This window comes from Triticum aestivum, chromosome 6D (assembly GCF_018294505.1).
Source record: "Triticum aestivum cultivar Chinese Spring chromosome 6D, IWGSC CS RefSeq v2.1, whole genome shotgun sequence".
Lineage (NCBI taxonomy): Eukaryota > Viridiplantae > Streptophyta > Magnoliopsida > Poales > Poaceae > Triticum > Triticum aestivum.
Window position 1 is genome coordinate 474,076,240 of NC_057811.1, and position 17,061 is coordinate 474,093,300.

At 47.3% G+C, this 17,061-nt stretch overlaps 2 protein-coding genes and 1 long non-coding RNA gene across 15 annotated transcripts; 1 reads left to right on the forward strand and 2 right to left on the reverse strand.

The window, feature by feature from the left end:
- Positions 1-2,807: 2,807 nt before the first annotated feature.
- Positions 2,808-9,536, reverse strand: LOC123146049 (uncharacterized). Of its 13 annotated transcripts, none has more exons than XR_006472591.1 (8): positions 8,906-9,536; positions 8,770-8,797; positions 8,237-8,658; positions 8,059-8,154; positions 7,685-7,984; positions 7,455-7,597; positions 3,552-3,659; positions 2,808-3,099 (listed from the first exon to the last, which is right to left on the reverse strand). XR_006472591.1 is itself a non-coding variant. In XM_044565626.1 (3 exons), the coding sequence occupies exons 1-3, from the start codon at positions 9,211-9,213 to the stop codon at positions 8,575-8,577; spliced, it is 420 nt and encodes a 139-aa protein (XP_044421561.1). In that variant the 5' UTR covers positions 9,214-9,529; the 3' UTR covers positions 7,992-8,574. The 13 variants fall into 13 exon arrangements, 1 of the variants encoding a protein (XP_044421561.1); XR_006472589.1 differs by having other exon boundaries at positions 8,059-8,157; positions 8,906-9,535; XR_006472590.1 differs by having other exon boundaries at positions 7,884-7,984; positions 8,059-8,157; positions 8,906-9,532.
- Positions 4,563-7,016, forward strand: LOC123146050 (wall-associated receptor kinase 1-like). Its single transcript, XM_044565627.1, has 3 exons — positions 4,563-5,490; positions 5,574-5,741; positions 5,821-7,016. The coding sequence occupies exons 1-3, from the start codon at positions 4,563-4,565 to the stop codon at positions 7,014-7,016; spliced, it is 2,292 nt and encodes a 763-aa protein (XP_044421562.1).
- Positions 9,537-11,359: 1,823 nt separating the features above from the next.
- LOC123142110 (uncharacterized) lies at positions 11,360-12,120 on the reverse strand. Its single transcript, XR_006470529.1, has 2 exons — positions 11,896-12,120; positions 11,360-11,745 (listed from the first exon to the last, which is right to left on the reverse strand). It is a non-coding gene; the product is annotated as an uncharacterized lncRNA (long non-coding RNA).
- Positions 12,121-17,061: the final 4,941 nt, after the last annotated feature.

Sequence of the window (17,061 nt, forward strand, 5' to 3'; positions counted from 1 at the left end):
TTTCACAGTAGAATATGTACCGTGCGCTCACGCATTTTTAGATACCAGTGAGTAATAAAAAAAATTGAAAGTCCAAAATTTCACTAAAAGTGAAAATCTTCATGTGGTATCTTCGTAGGAGAGTTGTTTTAACCAAAGACAACCTCGCACGACGCAACTGGCCAGGGAGTAAGAAGTGTTGTTTTTGTACTCATAACAAGACAATCATACACCTCTTTTTTCAATGCAAGTTTGCATGTTTTACGTTGTCAGTCATCCAAGTAGCGTCAAATTTGTATCCGCCCACAAGTGTTGCCAACATTTTTGGTCATTGGTTGGACGGGTATTCCAAATAAGTTCAAAACACTAATAAGGATGGGAGCGTATGCCTTAATTTGGCCGCTTTGCCTATGTAGAAATAATTTGATTTTTAATGACAAAAATGCTTCTTCTCTACAAGTTATTTTCCGGTGTACGCACTTACTACGTACGTGGTCTATACTATAACAACCAGAGTACCAACCGTTGTTCAAGGCAGTGTGTACGCGATTGAAACAAGTGGCTATGGAGGTTTTTCCCCAACATGGGTGGCAGCATAACCTACGGATCCATCCGCCACCTCCTTCAATATAGGCATAGTGTCAGTCTATAGGACTCTACTGTTGCCAATTTATCTGTTTTTATTTCATAATTTTTTTGTTAGACTTTTGAATTTGGCCGTGTGCATTCTAGTTATGCAGAGGCTGGGTGTTACTCATAATGCTTTGTATTCTCTTGATGCTATATTTTGAGATAATAAAATCGCCCATTATCAAAAAAAGTTCACTATTTTTAAGCCTATAGCGTTTCGTACCTGCGACCCTCGACATGGTTAGAGATTTAGAGAAACAAAATATTTCTGCTCGCTGACAGGTAGGATTTCCGCTGCATACAGAAACGCTGGTAAAAAACCGCGTCCTAGATTGAAGAAGAGTGTAGAAACAGTTGTATGGTCCGAATATCATAAGTATAAAGACTAAATTAAAGAAGAGTGTAGAACATAAATGCAAATTTCTCGCAAACACTAGATTGAACAATATATGCGTTTTTTCGCTCCTTTTATTTGTTTCTTCCAGGTTTTTCCAGTATTATTAGTTTTGTGCCATTTTTTCCTTTTTACTTTTGCTATTCTGTTTTTTTATTTATATGTGTTTTTTGGTATAAATAGTTTTTTGTTTGCAATACGGTAGACAGACGGCAGTTCCAACCTGCTCTGTGGAATGTTTTCACGAGGATATGTGATGGATCGCAGTCGCAGTGGGTACTGCCGATGGACAAGATACGGATTCCTGCATTCATGTGCTACGCATTCATCGTCTCATCAAAGACCCACGCTACGACTACGAGCCCGCGGGATAGTAGCAGTAATCTCCTCTGGCTGGCTAGCAGCTCACGCACCGATGGAGACTCGTGCTACATATATGCACTCTCCGGCCATGTGCAGTGCAGACTACTGATGCTTTGGGTAGATCGAGCAGCGAGCAAAAGAGTGAGAGACGGGCAAAAAATGGCGTCCGAAACAGCGCTCATGGCTCTGGTTTTACTCGTCCTGGTGGCCGGCGATCTCGCCCATGGCCACGCCGTGCCGCTGGGACGACACACCCGGCCAAGCCTCGGCTGGATGCAAGGCATGAAGGGAGGGCCGCCTAGTGGCATGCAGCTACCAGACAGAGTTGAACATGAACCCCATACTGCTTAAGTTGTGCCCGAAGAGAGAAAGCTTGCACTTGTTAAATTGCAACCTAATTAAACTCTGGCGTGTTTTTGTTCATAAAATGATTACATGCATCATTCTGATGCAGAGGCTAGGCCTTTCCTCCTTTTCAAAAAAAATAGGACAGTGCACCGCAAGATACACACAACAGACGAAGGAAATCCAGCACCAGTTCACCGGTTTCAAGCCTATAGCATTTCGTACCTGCAACCATTCGTTGAGCCTGTGTGCACCCTTGACAGGATCGGAGATTCATTCAGAGTGACAGAAATATCTCTCCTCACTGATGGCCACACGCCGGCGACCTGCACTGAGGACAGCAACCTAGCGGGCCGCGACCGGCCGCTGGGCCGTCCAGCGTGCGCTTACTGCTTAATTAGGCCGCGTGCACTTACAGCTGCTTAATAGTCCCACACGGCTCGCTTACAAATCCCATGTGCGGCTTAATTAGGCTGCTCTTGCAATCACGGGACGTTGAGGCATACACGCATCGCAAATGCGAGCCGAGTCTATGCGAGCGTCGTCTAGACGTTGAGGCAATACACGCAGCGCAAATGCGAGCCTAGCCGCTCCGTGTATAGACGTATACGGTCGGTCTTTTTGTCTATATTTTCATGTGATTTGAATTTCTTTTTTAATACATCAAACGAGACTTGAACATGATCGACATGGTTTTGATCAAGAGAGATTGCCCCACACTGCTTAGGTTGTGCTAAAAGAAACTGCAAGTTTGCACTTGTTAAATTCCATCCTAATGAAACTCGTAACAGGATCGTAACACACAACAAACAGAACAACGAAATCCAGCACCAATTCGCCGGTTTCAAGGCCAGTTCATTTCATACCAGCAACCGTTGTCGAGCCTGTGTGCACCCTCAATGGGATCAGAAATTCAGTGGGGCAGGAATATTTCTGCTCGCTGACAGGCAGGAGTTCATGTTCATTATCCCAATCCAGGTCAGTGAGAAGAAACATGAATCTTATGCATGCAACAAATGTTCTTACCAAAAGGTTAAGTGAGTGTACGAATTAGTTGGATCTGCGTTGTCATCTCAGTATGAGCAGCTTAGAGTTGTAAATACTGAAGGAGGAAACATTCTCACAACTGAAAGTAGCTACAGAAAGTATTCTCACAAAAAAAAGGAAACTGAACGGTGATGCAATCTCTGTAAGTGAGCACAAGTTCATCTTTATATTTGTTACACATTACGCCAGGCAAGTTAAGAAGTCGGGACGCTGGTGGGGAGGAAGGCAATTCCGTCACGCCCGTGCCGGGTTTCAAGCTCCCGCCCCTTCCTCCGAACACTCCCTGATAATTCAGTTCATGTCACAGGGCGAGCGTGGCGTGTCCTGAACTTTCATTAGCCCTGTGAAAGGTGTTGGGGAATCCAAGGATCCAAGAATGCTTGAGTAATATAGTTCAAATAACTGTAATGCAGCATGCCAGCATCGGCTATGTTTTATGATGCTGCTTCAGTTCATTAATTGTAAGGCAGCAACAGCAGTAGTAATGGAAGAAATAGTGGGCATTTTGCTTGATCTAGTTCAGGTGAGAAACTTGATGATCTTTGAGAAGGGAAAGCACGACGATTGGTCATGGCAATAAACAATTTCAGAGAAACAGCAAAAGAGACTTGAACAAGGTCGACTGTATTTCCATCGACAAACAATTGGTCGTGCTCAAAGCGAGTGAAACTGCAAGTTTTTCATCCTAATTAAACTAATAAGAGGACGGTAATACTCAGCAAGATACAACAGCAAACAGAACAAGGAAATCCAGCACCAGTTCACCGGTTTCAAAGCCTATAGCATTCCGTACCTGCGACGCGACTGCTGTCAAGCCTGTGTGCACTCTCAACGGGGTCAGAGATTCAGAGAGACAAAATATTTCTGCTCGCTGACAGGCAGGAGCCCAAGTTCACTATTCCTGTCCAGGCCAGTAAGAAGAAATATGACTTTATGCGTGCAACAAAATGTTCCTACCAAAATGTTAACTGAGTGTACGAATTACTTAGACCTGCGTTCTCTTTACGAGCAGCATAGAGTTATAGATACTGAACCAGGAAGATTCTGACAACAAAAAGTTACAACAGGAAATTTTCTCACAAAAAAATTTAAACGACCATGCTAGTTTTGTAAGTTAGCCGGTGTTCGTCTCGAGTGATGTCTCACGTGCTGGATTGGATATTTGAAGGAAGCAGCAAAACATTCAGCTTTAGCTCGTAAATTAAAAAAATGATCATTTTTTCTGCACATTTCTTTATATTATTATATACGAGTTATTTTGGATGTAAGATTGCCACAACAAGTTCCAACAGAAAACATTCTCACAACAAACTAGGCGGCGATGCTAGTTTCTGCCACACATGCTGGATTGGATTAGGTGGGTGTAGTAATCCTGGTCAGCTAAATTGCATAGATAATGAAAGAGCCAATGATTGCCGGCAGTGCAATTAACGAATTGAAGCTCCACTAGCATTAACAGACCAAAGGTTTTCTTTTTGGGTAGGTATACATGCCAAAATTTCAGAATAATCATCAGAAACTCTTTGTACTGACATGTGGCGACATGTGTGGCTCTGCCAAGGGCTGGCTGGTTAAACAAGTTCTGCCATTGACTAAACACCAAAGCTCCGGTAGGTGTCCTTGCTGTCAGCACTCTAGATAAAGCATAATGAGAACATCATTAACCAGTGCTGGGTAATTGACCCAGTCCTAGCTAGTGAACAGATTCTTCAGCATCGGTGCGCATATATGGACTAACATGATTCTTCAGCAACTAACACTTTCCACTTCCTCAGCAGTCTCTGAGTAGACCTGCAGAGCAAGAATGGTGACCACACTGATCATGCAGCTCGTGCTGCTGTTACTACTGCCAGTGACTCGAGTCTCAGCTCAGGAGCAGCAGCATCCACCCCCGCAGGTTGCGCGGCCAGGCTGCCGCGACAAGTGCGGCAACATCACCATCCCTTACCCCTTTGGCATCGGCGCCGGTTGCTTCCGCGACGATGGCCGAGGTGGCTTCCAGCTCGAGTGCAATGACGCCCGCTCAACACCACGGCTCACCGTGACAGGCTATGGCATCCGGATCACCGGCCTGTCGGTCGCCAGCAGTGAAGCCAGGGCCCACCTGAGGGCAACACGTCGATGCTACGACAGCAAAGGGCGTCTCGTCAGCCAGAGCGGCGCCACGTTTGTACCACTTGTTGGCAGCCACTACCTCTTCTCCCAGGCCAGGAACCGGCTCGTCACGCTCGGCTGCTCCAGCCTCGGCTACTTCATCGACGCTCTTGGCTACTATGTCAGTGGCTGCATGGCCGTGTGCCGGCCACAGCAGTTCACCACGCCGGGGTCCTGCACGGGCGTGGCATGCTGCCAGAGCGCGATACCCCCTGCTGTCGACTACTACGAGCCGTTCCTGCTTGACTTCACGAAGGAGCACCGAGACAGAGACATAGCCTTCTATAGCAACAAAACGACCTGCCGGTATGTGTTCCTGGTAGAGACCAAGTGGTTAAGTACAAGATACACCGGTGACAGCGAGTACCTCAACTGGACCAAAGACTTTGCCGTGCCTGTCATCCTCGACTGGGCGATCCGGAACGTTGGCAACTGCAGCGCCGCCAGGCGCAACACAACTGACTATGCGTGCCAGAGCATGCTCAGCGATTGTATCGACTCCGAAGATGGCACTGGGTACCGGTGCAACTGCTCAAAGGGGTACGAGGGCAACCCCTATCTACAAGACGGATGCAGAGGTATACACCCATGCCCTGTTTTATTGTTCTGCTTCCTGCTCCTTCTGCCACTTCATCTTATGAATTGTTTTGCCAAATGGAAGACATCGACGAGTGTAAACACAAAGAAGAGCAATCATGCTACGGCATCTGCACAAATACTCAGGGAAGCCACACCTGCCAATGTCCTCCGGGGACTAGTGGAGATGCTACGACGGAGAACGGTTGCCGGCCAAAGGACAATTTCACATTGGCCCTAAAAGTAGTAACAGGTAAGCAGACAATCCTGCAAATGGGTTGCTCTTGCAATCTTGTTTTCCAAACCTAACTGTGATGCTATGTCGTATTCAGGAGTGAGCGTTGGTGTGTTCTTGCCATTTTTCATGTCCTTCTGGCTCTACTTGGGGCTCCAGAAAAGGAGACTTATCAGAACAAAGCAGAAATTCTTTGAGCTAAATGGAGGCGTATTCCTGCAGCAGCAGATACGTAACTACAGTGACACCAGCAAAGGGGGTGGGGGGTTCAAGATCTTCTCCAAGGAAGAGCTCGAGAAAGCGACCAACAACTTCGCAGCCGGCCGTGTTCTTGGCCACGGAGGGCACGGTATTGTCTACAAGGGTGTCCTTGAGGACAAGACAGTGGTGGCGGTCAAGAAGTCAAAGACGACGGAAGAGGTCCCTACCAAGGAATTCGCGAGGGAGATGTTCATCCTCTCCCAGATCAACCACAAGAATGTCGTCAAGCTGCTTGGATGCTGCCTCGAAGTAGAAGTGCCAATGTTGGTCTACGAGTTCGTCTCAAATGGTACACTCTACCACTACATCCATGGTAGTAGGGGCCTTGACTCTGATACAGGCTTCGACACCTGCCTTCGAATAGCAGTAGAGGCAGCCGAGGCACTGGCATACATGCACTCTTCAGCCTCGCCACCGATTCTCCATGGAGACGTCAAGACGGCAAACATTCTGTTGGATGACAAGCTCACAGCAAAAGTTTCAGATTTCGGAGCATCAAAACTGGCACCAACTGATGAGGCCAAGATGGCAACATTGGTGCAGGGAACTTGCGGTTACCTTGACCCAGAATACCTAATGACATGCCGGCTGACTGATAAGAGTGATGTGTACAGCTTTGGCGTTGTCCTATTGGAGCTTCTGACAAGGAAAAAGGCACTGTACTTCGACGGGCCAGAGGAAGATAGAAGCCTTGTTTTATGCTTCATGATGGCAGTGAAGGTAGGCCAGCACCAAGACCTTCTGGACAGCCAAGTGAGGGACGAGATGACAATCGAAGCGCTCGAAGAGATCACACACCTCGTTATGGGATGCTTGAACATGAGTGGAGCGGAGCGGCCAACGATGAAGGAGGTTGCAGAGAGGTTGGAGATGCTGAGGAGATACCACAACCACCCGTGGGCTCAAGCAGATGCCAATCCAGAGGAGGAACAAAGTTTGCTTGCTATGGAACGACATAATGTGAATTACAAGTTCACACAAGATTGTGTCCTTGATTTTGAAGCAAGCAGTACATACAGCTATAGCTTGTAGATCAAAATATTTGTTCCATCTTTTCTGCATATCCTTTCAGATATGAGTTTTTTCGGATGTAATAAGAACATAGGCACATACGATGGTTGCAGAAAGGTGATCTAAACCTCTCAAGGGTTGTACAATTCAGTAAAATTGTAGAATTGGTCTAAATCAATAATGCGCAAATATGCCCATTAGTTGGTTAATGCTTTTCATTTTTTTATTAAAAAGATGTAAAAAGCAATAGAATGTAAAGAGAACTCGCAATAATTTATTAGGATGGAAAAAATACATAATTTATAAAAGGGATTTGCAACTCATCTTTTTCCATTTATTGACTAGGCAACTACTATGAAAAAAACTACCAACTTGATTTGCAGGCAACATACAAACTAAACTTACAAGATGGTTTATGTACAGAAACTGCACGTTGGTACTATTTCTAAAAAGTTGTACCTTTTCAATGAACTTTCTTGATGTCAGAGCTTCCTTATACATGAATAAGCTTCCCAATGTATTGCATAGCACTTTGCATCCCATGATAAACCGTTTGCCACTGCATCCTTCATCCGCAAACCCCACCAGGAACGGTCATTCTTCTACACAATGGAGAGCAAATTATGTTTCATATGTCCTAGACTGGCCTATGTTGGCTATGTTAAGAAAAAAGAAGTTCAGAATATAACTTATTCAGAGAGAAAGATTTTGCTTCCCGGCTGAGTAATTGCAAACTTGGTTTATGCTGATGGTTCAAAACGTCCCTTCATTGCTTTATGTGGACATAATTAGTCACGCATAAATCAGCAACTTACAGCACCGTGACATGAGATCTAGTACCCTGTTTTGTAAAAATAATAGCTAGTTCCCTGGAGATTGCCAACTTACGATGTCGCCAAGAACTTGAGAAAGAGACATGTCTGTCTCCATATGTAGAGATTATGTACTCATACGTAGCTGTATTGCGGTAGTCATGACAGGCAGGTTGCCTGGTTACAAGTAAATTCAAGAACTGAGCCATAAGTTACAACATAATTGTCAATCAACTGATGTGAAAGCTTACGTTGATCCATAGTACGAGCTTCTGTTGTAGCCTAATTCTTCTGTACAGTCTGTTGTAGCCTAGTTCTTCTGTACTCTTCACGCCTTCCTGGTGTTTCTTCTAATATAAAATGACACACGTTTAGACACGTGTTTGTGAGAAAAATATCAAAGGAGGAACTTTAGTTTGTGGCTTTTACCTGGATCCATTACTTGGAAAATTCATCTGTACTCATGCTTGCAATTTTACATATGTGTTTTACTTTCCCATCTAAAGATAGCAATACCAAGCAGCCTTGAACTGCTCAAGATCATGGAATTTCACATTCTGGTTCCTTTTTTAGGATATACATTCTGGTTCATACTACTTATTGTCTGATGACAGGAAAGTTTTTCACGTCATATTGCCTTTCCAAACGACAAAGCAATGTGAATGCATTATTGTAACTGAGAATTGTTGGCATGTCATAGCAGAAACTAGCACACATTCAGTCATTAACCCACAGCAACACTAGATTTGAGTGAAACAAGGGATAGGTCAATTAGTTACTCCGCTGAGCCTCGCTGAAGAGCTCCCAGATGCCACCCTCTTGTGCTGCTCATCAGCAAAGTATGATGTCCCCTGAAATAGCAGCCGCACGAAAATTCAGAACCCCCGTGTCAGGTTGAATGAACCAGGACGGCCGTCGAATATACTTGATAGATTTGACACTGTGAAACTGCTAATCCACACCTGGTCGATGTCAGCTTCGACGTCGAGCCTGAAATTCCCCAAACCCGGCGGCATCGGAAAGATTCAGAAAGTCAATTCAACCCAGGCACCGGAAATCGAACCGGAACAGAATTGAGAGGAGCTCAAGGGCACCCACCTGACGGCACTTGCGGAGCTCCCGCCGCGGGTTTGAGAGGCGGCGGCGGTGCTGGGAGTGGCACCGTCACTGGCCGCAGCTGCGAGGAGGGGGTGCATGGCAGCCCCTAAGCGTCGAACCCTCCGACGATCCATCGGGCCCGGGCGAGACTGGACAGCGGCGTTTGGGAGCGGGGGAGAACCGCCGGAGAGCAGGTTTTTTTTTTCAAGGGGTCGCCGGAGAGGAGGGGGCAGAAGGGGCGGTGTCTCTGACTGACAACGGGCGAAGGCCGAGACGAGAGAAAACTTGCATCTTTTCTGCTGAAACATTTCTCAAAAAAAAAATGGAGAATGGCAGGACAGGCTAGGGTTTGGATTGGAGATGGAGAATGGCTGCTCCAGCAGCTCGCGAGGATCAGGTGACAAGAGAACCAAGATCCAAAACACACCCACTCCAGTCGATCTCGGCAGCACTGCACGGGTGGACACCGCTAGGCATTCTTCCGGCGGCCAAGAGCAAATCCAAGGCCTCGACTGGGACGACGACAAGCTCTCCAACGAGATCGACTCTCGAGCGGCTGAACGACGGCCCCCCCTGATGACGACGACGAGGAGTCTCTGGCCTTGTGGGACGAGCAGCAGCTCAAGCGCTCAACCAACGCCTCGCGCTGTGCCGCATCAGAGCCCACGAGGTGCCCTTAAGTAGCGTGTTGCCATCACAGCATCATACATACATACATACACACAGGTCATTGTATGAGAAACTTTGTGCGTCATTTAGACTCTGTTTTGTGTTTAATTACTCTGCTTTTGGATTGTTTGATTGATGCAGGAGAAATACCGGGGAATGGACGATCTCGAGGAGAATCGGTACCATAAGCATTACGAGGTCGGTCTTCAGTGGCGCTTCGATCATGTGTGCTGCCACTATGTTCACTTGCAGGACTACCAGCGGCTCATCCTTCCAGATAATGTATGCGCGCAGGTGACAAACACTTGGCTCCATGCAACTATTTCAGTGGTTTCATTGACTGTATTTTCTCAGTATATGACTGTTGCGAGTTGCTACATTAACACGTCCAATAGTGCTGAAGGCCTGAAGCTGAATGATGAAGAGTTTAGGATGTTGCACTTCACAAGGACTGCTGATCCTTTCTTAATACTTGCGCACAAATCTTCTGCCTCTGTTTCAAAAAATATATAGTGTTTTCATTGTGCAGGGTGAGAGTATGAAAACTGGGAATATTACTACAGAACTTGTAGTACGCTTGAGGGCGACCAAGAATTCGTCCAGTTCTGGGAAAAGCTGTCAAGCAAAACCGAGGCGTGCACGATTTGATCGATTGTAAACTTCTGCTCATTACATCTCATCATCTTCTGACTTGCCTTTCTATTGCATGCAGTTGATTGAATTGCACCTGACAGGCAGGTCCCGCGAGGTAAACATTCCCCAAAAGTCTCCTGTGGTTCATAGCTTAATTGTAGGAGTATTGATGCTGTAATCTTCCGCACCGCATCCTAAAGCCTGTTTTAATCTTTAGGAGCCAGACAGTTGGAAACTGTTGTTTTATCATGCACTGAAGATCGCAGAAGGACATCCCCATGTTTATAAGACTTTAATCCTCTCAGGCTTCACTGTAATGCCCTTCCAACAGTTGTTAATTTAGTTGGCACCGCAAATTATGATGCCGTTTTTTTAATATATTTTGTATTCAGGAATTTACGCGTAGCGTGTGGATTGATTATACTTGGGGTAAATACTACTTATATTGGTTTTCTTTTTGACATGTGGCAGCTGGTTACTGACCAAAAGGTTTGATTATTCTTGCCTGAATACTTTCAGGTTAGGAAACCAAATACATATTATGATTATGCGAAGAAGAAGCTGGGCATTGCTAAAGAAATCGGTTTGATCCCCCCTCAATCGGTAACCCCGGCCGACCGGCCCTCTTAGATCCCCTGAAACAAAAATGCTTGTTGTCGTCCCTCGAGCACCGACATTGTTGAGTCGGGTGGCACCTTCAACAGGGCATCCACCACGGGGGTGATGTGGTTGCTGCCTGAAAGCGATTGACCAACATGCTGCAACCAGCTCCATCCATCTGTAGATTCTCTACAGATGACAGACTCTCAATTTTCACCTTGTTGGTTTCTCATAAACTGGCGATGGGCAGAAGCAGTGGTGGTGCCAGAGTTTAGTCAGTAGAACTAGTGCTAGTCCGAGAGACCTATCGTGAAGCTGTATTTAGTCAGTAGAACTAGTGCTAGTCCAAGAGACCTATCGTGAAGCTGTATTTCTGACTAGTTAGAGATCGATGGTTTCGGTATCTGGCCAAAGGGAGGAAATGGGATGTAGATATCGGCCTTTCTTTTTGGGATATACTTGCGATCTTCTCAAGGAGAAGTGGTTCTCGTGGTTTCGTTTGAGAGGTCATCGTAGTCTTGGACCATGTACAATTTTCAGAACAGCTGTGTAAGATCGAACACAATTGAGATAAATTCATATTCTGTTTTGGTAAGATGTAAACGAAATTTGGGATAAACTTATGTGTTCCATTGAATCAAGGGCCTTGATATAGCACTTTAAACTCGAGGCTTTGTCAACACTACTTTTATTACTAGTTCGATGCTACTCTGCTTTTATACCCCTGACGATGATGGTAGAAACAGAGTCACCCTGCAAACTGGACAACTTCACCCAGATTTATTCTTATTATTAGTACTGGCCACTTGATCGTTGGTCTCAAGCTCGGCTGCACTTCACGATCTACTGAGCGGAAGGCGGGACAGGAAGCGGGTGGTTGTGCGCCGTCAGGCTGTTGACCATGAAGGCCTTGTCTTCTTCCACGGCTGAACGCCCTCCTGGTATGACCCCAACCCAAACAAAGGAGAGTCAGAACCAGGGACAGGTTACAAGTCAAACGGCAAGCAAACGAAGAAGTATCGATAACACGATGTCGTCTGCAGATTACATACTAAAATCATGAGAGATTGGTTGCAGCTATAGATTACCAATGGTGGAGGAGTGGCCATGGGTAGTGGTGGAAGTCGGTGGCTGCAGTCCGGCAGCAGATCCTCCTCCTCCCCTGGTGCCGCCGATGTACGCCTGGGCATGGCCGCCGACCATGAGCTGGCTGCAGACGAGCGCCAGAAGGACCAGAGCTGGGAATGCCTTGGACGTAGCCATCTCTCTTGGTCTCTCACTTTGCTTGGCTGCTCTGCTCTTCTCTGCCTCTGTGTCTGTGGTGTTGTGTTTTATGCAGACACAGCTCGGGGTGTATAAATAGCAAGGAGGTTATCCTGGAGGGGCCTTGAACGTGTAGCACATGAAAGGAGGAATCAGTATCTTGTAGCTATGCAGGCAAGGCACACCACCCACCTAGCTACCGGGACAGATCACAAGGTTATATGCTCGAGGAAACATCACCCTAGCCTCTAGTCTAGCATAACCATCTCAGCACAAGTTAGCCAAGATATTGTTAGACATGTGCGCGGGGGTGTGGTGGTGTGCTGTCTGATGTAATATGAAAGAAGTTTATACAAGATTAATTCAGAGACCGTCTGTCACTCCACCATTCATGGGGGCTTCAGGATTCTTAACCTTGACAAGTTTGTGAGGGCGTTGCAGTTGAGACGGCCATGGCTGGAATGGAAGAAACAGTTACAAATTTGGATTCACTTCAGCAAAACCGCTTTTACGACTGCACCACCATCATCGTAGGCAATGGAGAGACAACATTATTTTGAAAATCACCGTGGCAGCAAGGTTGAAAACCGATTGACATAGTAGTCCTCATTTCTAGGCCTAAAACAGAATAAATTGCAGCATCAAGCAAGCTATGAAGGAGAACGTGTGTTATATGTGACTAAAAAGTAAAAATACATTATTGGATTCATTGTCGAAGGAAGTTTTTAAACATACACTACTGGTGGCATATTACACACATTTCGCTACTCAAATTGAAGACCTAAAAACCCGTGTCAACCTTACATACCTGAATGAAGGGAGTACCACGATCTACAAGCTAAAAATGTATGTATTGCCCTCTTCAAGGCCAATGATGTCTTGAGGTCTGAACTTATAACCTACATCTCCTTATTCCTCCCGCCAAGCAAGTGGTAACTCTCCATCCTCTCCGAATCACCACCATCATGACCCCACGGTTGTCAATATTTCCTCTCTATGACGTCCTTCATCAACAATTGCTCCTCCCTCCTCCTGGTCACTACTGTGTCACAAAGAGTGTGACCTCTTCCTGTACCTCGGGTCCCACCTCCTTCCTCACTTGGTAGTCCAAGAGCTCATCGTGCCCCCACCCCCCGGCCTTCACGGCCACCATAGGCGACACCGGACTTTTGTCCTCCTCGTGCCCATTGAAGCATAGTGACTTCTTCCTCTAGTTAGGAATTGAGTTCTAGCAACACAACTTCGAAGTTGTACATGTTGCTTTTGTCTTAGCTGACACATCATAAGGTACTCCGGTCTAGGTACCCGCGGGTCTCCTATCTTAACGTTGCCACTTGATGCTGACTACACCCCTAAGTCCAATACTTTGTAGTGAAATTGCTCTAGATGAGGATGTTGGCCTTCTTGACATCTTCATGGAGGATTGGCAGGTAGGTCTTTGAGTGCATGTATGCCTGTGACGCCCGGATAATTAAGCTACAGTAAACCTCTGTTAACGATGCCACGTCACCATGATCACTTTAGTTAATCTCGGGTTAGTTCAAAACCGATTCAAAATTCAAATTCAAATTCAAGTCAAACAATTAAAGTTTTCAAAAGTCAAAACTAAAATGTTCTCAATGTGACAAATAAATCATGGATATTATTGATGGAGAAACAACATCTTTATAAAATAATTAAATACCCCAAAGTGATTAAAACAACAGCAAAAACAATTAATTATACTCCTATTATATTTACAAAATTCTAAACTATTTTAGCTAGGTGCCAAAGTTATTGTGGCAGTAGTATATTTACAAATACTAAGTTAGGTGCTAGTGATAAATTTTACAAAACTAAAATAAAAGGAAACTAGAAATGAAACACAAAAGAATAACTAAAAAAAAGAGACAGAGACAAGGAGCCTCCCTTTCCCCCCACTGGGCTTCGGCCTAACTAGCCTCTGGGCCACCAGGCCGGCCCACCCCACTCCCCATATCCTCCCCTGTCGGTCGAAACCCTAGGGCAACCGCACCCACTCCCCCCCACATCGGCCTCTCCTCCCCGATCTGGATCGGGATCGCCCCGATCCCGCGCCCCCCCCCCCCCGCGACCTCGACGACGGCGCCACCTCGCCCCGACGCCGTCCCTTCGTCGTCCTCCTCCCCGAGCCCACAGACCCCGATCCCGCGTCGCCGCCCGGAGGCCCTCGCCGTCGCGCTCGCCCCGCCGCCCGGATCGCCGTCGCCACCGTAGCTCCCCGCCGGCCAGCATCCTCTACGCCGCCGTCCCCGCCATCCCCCTCGACCCCCGCTGCCACGAGCCCTACACCCTCCCCCCGTGAGCGCTCCCCTCTCCTCTCCCCCTGCCCCGGCTCGGCCGCTCCGCGCGCTCCTCCGTTGCGCCCCGCCGCGGCCAGCGCCCTTCTCCTCTCCCCTCTTCCCCTGTCACCGCGCGCCCGAGGCCGTGCTCGCTCGCGGCCTCCCCGCGCTCGTCGCGCCTCCTCTGGATGGCCATCGCGCCCGAGCCGTTCCCCGTCGTCGCCTCGCCGTACACGGCCGCCCGACCGCGCCCTGGCGCCCGTGCCTCGTCCCGGCCGTCTGGCTCGACCACGGCCACTCCCCTATGGCCCGCAGCCCCGCTCCGGCGCCGCCCTGCTGCTCTCCCGCCGGCGTCTCCCTCCGGTGACCTCCCGGCCTTGCTGGCCTCGACCTCCACGGTGCCCCTGGGCGTGCGCCCGATTGGGTCGCGCCCGAAACCGTCGCCCGCACCCATTAAGCCCTGGGCCACTGGACAACGGGGCCCAGCCCACTAGAACGTTTTATAAAAGAAAATAAAATAATAATAAAAAATAATAAAATAATAATAATAAATAATACTAATAATAATGATAATAATAAATTAATAAATAAATAAATAAATAAAATTAATTAACTAAATTAATTAAGTTAATTAATCTTATTTAAATTAATCTAATTAGATAATTAATTTAATTAAACAGTAATTATTTAGCTAAACCCTAATTAACCTAAACGGAGAATGATAGGTGGGTCCCACTGGACCCACATGTCAGTTTGACTTAGTCAACCCCAGTTGACTGCTGATGTCAGCATGACATCATGCTGATGTCATAAATCCATTTTCGAATTAATTTAAATAATTAATTAAATTCTAGAAATTAATAAAATCTTTAGAAAATCATATCTTTTAATCCGTAACTCGGATTAAAATATTTTCAACATGAAAGTTGCTCAGAACGACGAGACGAATCCGGATACGCAGTCCGTTCGTCCACCACACGTCCCTAGCATAGTGAACCTGCAACATTTCACCTCCGGTTCATCTATCAGAAAACGTGAAACACCGGGGATATTTTCCCGGATGTTTCCCCCCTTCACCGGTATCGCTTACTACCGCGTTAGGGCATACCTAGCACCGCGTTTTTCCTCCTTATGTTTTGTGATGCCTTGTTTGCTCCGTATTTACTGTTTCTTCCCCCTCTTCTCTCCGGTAGACTACGAGACCGACACTGGTGCTGCCCAGTTCGACTACGGAGTTGACGACCCCTCCTACTTGCCAGAGCAACCAGGCAAGCCCCCCCCCCTTGATCACCAGATATCACCTATTCTTCTCTATACTGCTTGCATTAGAGTAGTGTAGCATGTTACTGTTTTCCGATATCCTATCCTGATGCATAGCCTATCCTTGCTACTACTGTTGTTACCTTTACCTGCAATCCTACCTGCTTAGTATAGGATGCTAGTTTTCCATCAGTGGCCCTACATTCTTGTCCGTCTGCTGTGCTATACTATCGGGCCCTGATCACCTGGGCGGTGATCACGGGTATATGCTTATATACTATATACATGACACATGTGGTGACTAAAGTCGGGTCGGCTCGTTGAGTACTCGCAAGTGATGCTGGTGAGGGGGCTGAAAGGACAGGTGGCTCCACCCCGGTAGAGGTGGGCCTGGGTTCCTGACGGCCCCCGACTGTTACTTTGTGTCGGAGCGACAGGGCAGGTTGAGACCACCTAGGAGAGAGGTGGGCCTGGCCCTGGTCGGCGTTCGCGGATACTTAACACGCTTAATGAGATCTTGGTATTTGATCTGAGTCTGGCCATTTGGTCTATACGCACTAGCCATCTACGCGGGAGTAGTTATGGGTATCCCGGCGTCGTGGTATCAGCCGAAGCCTTCGTGACGTCAGCAACTGAGTGGCGCGCGCCGTGTTGGACCGCTTTGACGTAACCGCCGTGATCGTGTGGGTTGCTAGGTCTGCTCGCGGCCGCGTTCGCAACGTGCAGGTGTGCATAGGGCGATGGGCCCAGACCCCTGCGCGCTTAGGATTAGACCGGCGTGCTGACCGCTCTGTTGTGCTTAGGTGGGGCTGCGACGCGTTGATCTTACAAGGCCGGGCATGGCCCAGAAAAGTGTGTCCGGCCAAATGGGATCGAGCGTGTTGGGTTATGTGGTGCACCCCTGCAGGGAAGTTTATCTATTCGAATAGCCGTGTCCCTCGGTAAAAGGACGACCCGGAGTTGTACCTTGACCTTATGACAACTAGAACTGGATACTGAATAAAATACACCCTTCCAAGTGCCAGATACAACCCGGTGATCGCTCTCTAACAGGGCGACGAGGAGGGGATCGCCGGGTAGGATTATGCTATGCGATGCTACTTGGAGGACTTCAATCTACTCTCTTCTACATGCTGCAAGATGAAGGCTGCCAGAAGCGTAGTCTTCGACAGGATTAGCTCACCCCCTCTTATTCTGGCATTCTGCAGTTCAGTCCACCGATATGACCCTTTACACATATACTCATGCATATGTAGTGTAGCTCCTTGCTTGCGAGTACTTTGGATGAGTACTCACGGTTGCTTTTCTCCCTCTTTTCCCTTTCTATACCTGATTGTCGCAACCAGATGCGGGAGTCCAGGAGCTAGAGATCCCGAGGATGATTCTACATGGAGTTCGGCTTCGAGGAGTAGTTAGGAGGTCCCAGGCAGG

What these genes read in the sequence shown, in the direction of transcription:
- LOC123146050 (XM_044565627.1), top strand. Translation starts at nt 4,563, where the DNA reads ATGGTGACCACACTGATCATGCAGCTCGTGCTGCTGTTACTACTGCCA. An exon ending in TCTACAAGACGGATGCAGAG is followed by an intron (nt 5,491 to 5,573) that starts GTATACACCCAT and finishes GCCAAATGGAAG; the next exon opens with ACATCGACGAGTGTAAACAC. An exon ending in GGCCCTAAAAGTAGTAACAG is followed by an intron (nt 5,742 to 5,820) that starts GTAAGCAGACAA and finishes TGTCGTATTCAG; the next exon opens with GAGTGAGCGTTGGTGTGTTC.
- LOC123146049 (XM_044565626.1), bottom strand. Translation starts at nt 9,213, where the DNA reads ATGTTTCAGCAGAAAAGATGCAAGTTTTCTCTCGTCTCGGCCTTCGCC. An exon ending in AGCTCCGCAAGTGCCGTCAG is followed by an intron (nt 8,798 to 8,905) that starts GTGGGTGCCCTT and finishes GGGGAATTTCAG; the next exon opens with GCTCGACGTCGAAGCTGACA. An exon ending in TCGAAGCTGACATCGACCAG is followed by an intron (nt 8,659 to 8,769) that starts GTGTGGATTAGC and finishes CTGCTATTTCAG; the next exon opens with GGGACATCATACTTTGCTGA.